The sequence below is a fragment of the Octodon degus genome, unplaced genomic scaffold, assembly GCF_000260255.1.
Source record: "Octodon degus isolate 3935 unplaced genomic scaffold, OctDeg1.0 scaffold00018, whole genome shotgun sequence".
Classification (NCBI taxonomy): domain Eukaryota; kingdom Metazoa; phylum Chordata; class Mammalia; order Rodentia; family Octodontidae; genus Octodon; species Octodon degus.
Genome location: NW_004524594.1, coordinates 11,943,770 through 11,950,657, shown reverse-complemented (window position 1 = coordinate 11,950,657; position 6,888 = coordinate 11,943,770). Strand labels below are relative to the sequence as shown.

General features: G+C 42.6%; 1 protein-coding gene across 1 annotated transcript; it reads left to right on the top strand.

Annotated features, from left to right (window-relative positions):
- Window positions 1-3,756: 3,756 nt before the first annotated feature.
- Rag1 (recombination activating 1) lies at window positions 3,757-6,888 on the top strand. Its single transcript, XM_004627038.1, has one exon. It carries the CDS (start codon window positions 3,757-3,759, stop codon window positions 6,886-6,888), a length of 3,132 nt encoding a protein of 1,043 aa, XP_004627095.1.

Here is a 6,888-nt window from a genome sequence, read left to right as displayed (position 1 = left end):
GAACCTGTGGGACCATGATGGTCATAAAAGATCACACTCAGGCACCGCTGTCCACTCTGAAGTTGTATAGACGAAGCTGTAGAGACAGCTACAAGGGAGGTAGTGAATGGAGTAGTAGAATATGCTTGTTCTATGGCAGGGGGCTGGGATAGAATGGGTGGTGTTACTCGTGTGGTTGCCTGGCTTGCTGAGGTAACTACTAACAATACTCACTGCGTAGTACAGCTGTCTCCTTGTCTAAGCTGCACTGGGCTGCTTTGTTGACACAAGTCCATGCTCTTGGACGGAGGGCCCTGGACGTTTGTGGCACCAAATGATGGCAATGTTGAGATGATCGTATCTGTTAGGGATTGGACTGATCAACACCAGATCTCAGCCTTTTAGATTCTGAAGTTGATCTACTGTGGAAGCCTTTTGTTACAAGGGGAGAAGTCAAGGCTTCACAATATTTCTGAGTGTCAAAAGATCGATGCAAAATAATTCTTTCATAATCCTAGCTCCATGTTCTCCCCAGGTTCATATTTTAGTCTTTTTAAATTTGTTTAACAGAAAAGAAAGATAAGGTAAAGATGGTGGTCATATTTAAGACTTAGCCAGGTCTTAAAGTTTTCTAGGGGAAATCTGAAGAGAAATAAGGGAAAAGTGAGATACAAATTTGGTCTTCAAAATATTTTTTTCAAAATGGGCCGAAAATTTAAAATATTTGTTTTGTAAAAAGCTCATGAAACAAAAATGAACCCAAAACCCCCTTTACCAGTGATAGTTTCAGTTTTTAGGTCTTAAACACTGTTTGGATTCCTTCTAGGATTTCTATAAGTTTGTGTCTATAAAAGTATGCAGAAATGGAGCTCAACTTTACTTCTTACCATTGTTCATGTGTCTTCTGCTTCTTGATGTGGACATCTTTCTGTATAATTGATTCATCTAGCAACTGTAAATATACACCCAAAATAGGGAAAAGTCAACTCTCCGTGTTTTCCATTATATGTATTAACCATAAGTTTTTCAATAATGTCTTTTGGTAGTTACTTATCTTATTGCCTGTTTTTCAAAGTAACAAATACATTTTCTTTCTTTCTTTCTTTTTTTTCTTTTCTTTTCTTTCTTTCTTTCTTTTTTTTTTTTTGGTCCTGGGGATCAGACTCCAGACCTTGTGCTTGCTGGGAAGGTGCTTCTGAGCTATCTTCCCCGCCCTACAAACAAATTTTCAAACAAATCTCCGTCTTCATAAAAATATCACTCTGTACTTGTAGGAATAGCCTCTCAAAGGAGATTTGCTGTAACACAGATAATATCATGCAACTTTTAGAAAACATCGCTAAAACGTCTCCTAGATGTTTCATATCAAGTTATACTCTTCCCAACAATGTATGAAGATATTTTAATTTCTTTATGTTTTCAAAGATGCTTAGTAATATCAATAGTTTTAATGCTTCATTAGTTGGATAGCTAAGCATATCTCACTACATCTAAATGATTTTTAAGACTCCTTTCTTCTTCCAAAAGTAGTATTGTATTTTAATGGGTGAAAATTACAAGTAAGAATGAGAAATTTATGAAACATGTATGTAACATAATGTGCATTTTCATGTATGTTCTCCTAAAATCATGGGGCATTCTTCCAGCTCCTTTTTGCTTCTAGTTTGGAAATATATTTACCAGCTGAGTGAGAAAACAATCTGATATATACTTTTAATTTGGATATCAATGACTAATAACTACTTGGTAAGCATTCTTTTTTATGGGAATACTTAAGTAGATGTATTTTGGTTGGTTTTGGCATAATATTTCAGGGCAGTGAGGACAAGGGAGGAATAAGTGGGGAGGGAGATTATTCTAGGGTGTCTTTATATGTAGCTGATTTACTCAATGTGAAGAATCCGTGCTTAACTTAATGACTAAAAAATATTGTCTGTCTTTAACATAACTGCTCAAAACATTATCTTGGCACCCCAAGAATAAGCACTTCAGAAAAAATCTGGGAAGTGAAATGCTAAAGAATAAAATGGTACTTGGAAAAAAAAATACCCCAAGGGGGAGATTGCACTTCCCTGGCAAGCGGGAGGGTCTGAGTTCAATCCCTGGTTCTGAAAAAAAAAAAAAAAAATGGTACTTGGGTACCATTTGGTAATTCAAATGGTAATGGTAATTCAAGCCACAGAGGCAAGGGTGCTGGGATGCCTAACTTGCCGCAGGAGAAAGCTAAGAGGCATAAGTGAGTGAAAAGCAACTCCGAGGTGTTTGCAGAGGTATGTGTGAAGTACTTTTGAGGTTACTGTGGCCTTTGAAATGGTTTGGAATGGTTTATCTCTTACCCAGTCCTACATAATGAAGATGCCAGAATGTCCCTTTTGAACCAGGTCTTAGAGATTTGTTTTCAGTTTCTACAAAAAGCACTGATCTCTCACACATACTGCCTGCAAGATGGAATAACCTTTGGGGGTTGAAAGAGAGGACTTGAGAAAGCATTTGCAGAAACAGTCAGGATTAGTCATTTCCCCTTTTACTCCTTCTTAGCACCCCAAGACCTGCTCCTGATCAAGTGTGTTCATTTGAGATTTGTTTCCACGATTATCTGACAATAAAAATAGCATTGATTTGGTTTATTAAAACACATGGAAAATAATATGATGCACAATACAACTGGTGGTTAAGCCAGTTAACTCAAGCAAATTTGAGAGACATGGATGGGATGGTATATTGAAAATACAGTTGTTGCCTTTCCAATTGTATGTTAAGTATTTTGGGATAATTGATCTGATTAGGTCCAAATCATACTGAGTTCACATTGTTAAACTTTTGTTTGCATTTTTACTGAGGCTGATGCTATAGCCCAGATGGTAGGGTTTTCTGAAATATGTGATTTTTTTTATGGGAAGAAAAACATTTCTCCCACCTCTTATAAACTGTAGTGCTAATGACCACTGACTGGTAATTATGTTCAGGTTGACCTATGTTGAGCTTTCACTGAAACCACTTGAATTTTTCATCTTGAAAATCCTTAAGCATTTTAGTGTATACACACTAGGGTTTGTTGCAGGTTTAAAGAGCTCTGTGGTTTTTGTTTCTAATGTAGACATGGCCTTGTAATTTACAGCAGTGCTCACTAATTAAAATTGTAAGCATAATTACTATCCATGATACTTATTATTAGTTTGCATCTATATAGCTCAGAATTCACTTCATCCTTTCAACTAGTGAGTAATTAGTTTCTTTGGGTTTGTAGCTTTATCATCCTTTTATGACTGGTTTGGAAGAAATAAACAACAGACCTCCCAGAAGACTGCTTAAAAAGCTAGAAATATATTGTCCAGCTAGTGCAATGAGGCTAATACATGGTGGGAAACACTCCCTTTCTTTGGTTTTAGTAGCCAGTTTATCTTTGCATTTGCTCACAAATGCCTACTGAGCACTTCATGTATACTTGGAACATTGGAGAGAAAAAGGTGAATCACTTAAAGATTTTTTTCTTCAAGGTTTGTGTGAAAGCAATTATATTGTCATATGTAGCACTTAAAATTTTGTATACACAAATATAAAATGACCCTAAGCAGTGTCAGAACCAGCGTGACTATTGTTTGCTGTATGTTCAGCACTGAACATAGTATAATAAAATAGGAGACTTAGTAAAGTACTTTTGGAAATAATTAATGAATAAATAAATCATACTTGTCATTACTTACAAGATACATTAGTGGCATACTGACATTTTCCCTAACTTTCTTGTTTTCTCTGTCCCTAGGTACCTCAGCCAGCATGGATAGCTCTCTACCACCCACCTTGGGACTCAGTTCTGCCCCTGATGAAATTCAACATCCACATATTAAATTTTCAGAGTGGAAATTTAAGCTATTCAGGGTAAGGTCCCTGGAAAAGGCACCCGAAGAAGCTCAAAAGGAAAAAGATTCTTGTGAGGGGAAACCCTCCCTAGAGAAATCTCCAGTGATCCTGGACAAACTTGGTGCCCAGCAGTCAGTCCTGACTCAGCCAGCATTGAAGCCCCATCCCAAGTTTTCAAAGAAATTTCTCGATGATGACAAAGCAAGAGAAAAAGCAGTTCACCAAGCCAACCTGCGACACCTGTGCCGCATCTGTGGGAATTCTTTCAAAACTGATGAGTACAACAGGCGATACCCGGTCCATGGGCCTGTGGATGCAAAAACCCAAGTCCTTTTAAGAAAGAAGGAGAAAAGAGCTACTTCCTGGCCAGACCTCATCGCCAGAGTTTTCCGCATTGATGTGAAGGCAGATGTTGACTCGATCCACCCCACTGAGTTCTGCCACAACTGCTGGAGCATCATGCACAGGAAGTTTAGTGGGGCCCCACGTGAGGTTTACTTCCCAAGGAATGCAATTATGGAGTGGTGCCCCCACACGCCATCCTGTGACATCTGCCAGATGGTCTGTCGGGGACTCAAGAGGAAGAGACATCATCCAAATGTGCAGGCTAGCAAAAAATTCAAAACTTTGCTTGTCCGAGCCAAACAAGCCCGTCAGCGCAAGAGGAGAGCTCAGGCAAAGATCAGCAACAGAAGGGAAGTCATGAAGAAGATTGCCAGCTGCGGTAAGATACATCTTAGCACCAAGCTCCTGGCAGTGGACTTCCCCACACACTTCGTGAAAGCGATTTCCTGCCAGATTTGTGAGCACATCCTGGCTGATCCTGTGGAGACCACCTGTAAACACGTGTTCTGCAGAATCTGCATCCTCAGATGCCTCAAAGTCATGGGCAGCTATTGTCCCTCTTGCCGCTATCCGTGTTTCCCCACCGACCTAGAGAGTCCCGTGAAGTCCTTCCTGAGCGTCTTGAATTCTCTCATGGTGAAATGCCCAGCAAAAGAGTGCAACGAAGAAGTCAGCTTGGAAAAATACAATCAGCATGTCTCAAGCCACAAGGAATCAAAAGAGACTTTTGTGCATATCAACAAAGGAGGCCGACCCCGTCAACATCTTCTGTCGCTGACTCGGAGAGCTCAGAAGCATCGGCTGAGGGAGCTTAAGATGCAAGTGAAAGCTTTTGCTGACAAAGAAGAAGGTGGAGATGTGAAGTCCGTGTGCCTGACCTTGTTCTTGCTAGCACTGAGGGCAAGGAATGAGCACAGACAAGCGGATGAGCTGGAGGCCATCATGCAGGGGCGGGGCTCTGGCCTGCAGCCCGCTGTTTGCTTGGCCATTCGCATCAACACCTTCCTCAGCTGTAGTCAGTACCACAAGATGTACAGGACAGTGAAAGCCATCACAGGCCGGCAGATTTTTCAGCCTTTGCATGCCCTGCGGAATGCCGAGAAGATTCTTCTGCCAGGCTATCACCCCTTTGAGTGGCAGCCCCCCCTGAAGAATGTGTCATCCAGCACTGATGTTGGCATTATTGATGGGCTCTCTGGGCTTTCATCCTCTGTGGATGATTACCCAGTGGATACCATTGCCAAAAGGTTCCGCTACGATGCGGCTTTGGTGTCTGCTCTGATGGACATGGAAGAAGACATCTTGGAAGGCATGAGGGCCCAAGACCTTGACGACTACCTCAATGGCCCCTTCACGGTGGTGGTCAAGGAATCTTGTGATGGGATGGGGGATGTGAGTGAGAAGCACGGGAGTGGGCCTGCCGTTCCTGAAAAGGCAGTTCGTTTTTCATTCACCATCATGAGAATTACCATAGTGCACAGCTCCCAGAATGTGAAGGTGTTTGAGGAAGCCAAGCCTAACTCTGAACTGTGCTGCAAGCCACTGTGCCTTATGCTGGCCGATGAGTCCGACCACGAGACCCTGACTGCCATCCTCAGCCCGCTCATCGCCGAGAGGGAGGCCATGAAGAGCAGTGAGCTCCTGCTGGAGATGGGAGGCATCCCCAGGACCTTCAGGTTCCTCTTCAGGGGCACTGGCTATGATGAAAAACTGGTCCGGGAAGTGGAAGGCCTCGAGGCTTCTGGCTCAGTCTACATTTGTACTCTTTGTGATGCCACTCGCCTGGAAGCCTCTCAGAATCTTGTCTTCCACTCCATAACCAGAAGTCACACTGAGAACCTGGAGCGCTACGAGGTCTGGCGCTCCAACCCGTACCATGAGTCAGTGGAAGAGCTACGGGATCGAGTGAAAGGGGTCTCGGCCAAACCTTTCATCGAGACGGTTCCTTCCATAGACGCGCTGCACTGTGACATTGGCAACGCAGCTGAATTCTACAAAATTTTCCAGCTAGAGATAGGGGAGGTGTATAAAAACCCCAATGCTTCCAAAGAAGAAAGGAAAAGATGGCAGGCCACCCTGGACAAGCACCTCAGAAAGAAGATGAACCTGAAGCCAATCATGAGAATGAATGGCAACTTTGCGAGGAAGCTCATGACTAAAGAGACAGTTGAGGCGGTTTGTGAGTTGATTCCTTCCACAGAGAGGCACGAAGCTCTCAGGGAACTGATGGACCTTTACCTGAAGATGAAGCCTGTATGGCGGTCCACATGCCCAGCTGAGGAGTGCCCAGACTCCCTCTGCCAGTACAGTTTCAATTCCCAGCGTTTCGCTGAGCTCCTCTCTACCAAGTTCAAGTACAGATACGAAGGCAAGATCACCAATTATTTTCACAAAACTTTAGCACACGTTCCTGAAATTATCGAGAGGGATGGCTCCATTGGGGCCTGGGCTAGTGAGGGGAATGAATCTGGCAATAAACTGTTCAGGCGTTTCCGGAAAATGAATGCCAGGCAGTCCAAGTGCTACGAGATGGAAGATGTCCTGAAGCATCACTGGTTGTATACTTCCAAATACCTCCAGAAGTTTATGAATGCTCACAATACGTTAAAGAACTGTGGGTTTCACATGAGCTCAAATGCAACCTTAGCAGACCCATTAGGCATTGAGGACTCTCTGGAAAGCCAAGATTCAATGGAGTTTTAA

Excerpts from the sequence above, each read along its gene's own strand:
- Rag1 (XM_004627038.1), top strand. The coding sequence starts at position 3,757 with ATGGATAGCTCTCTACCACCCACCTTGGGACTCAGTTCTGCCCCTGAT.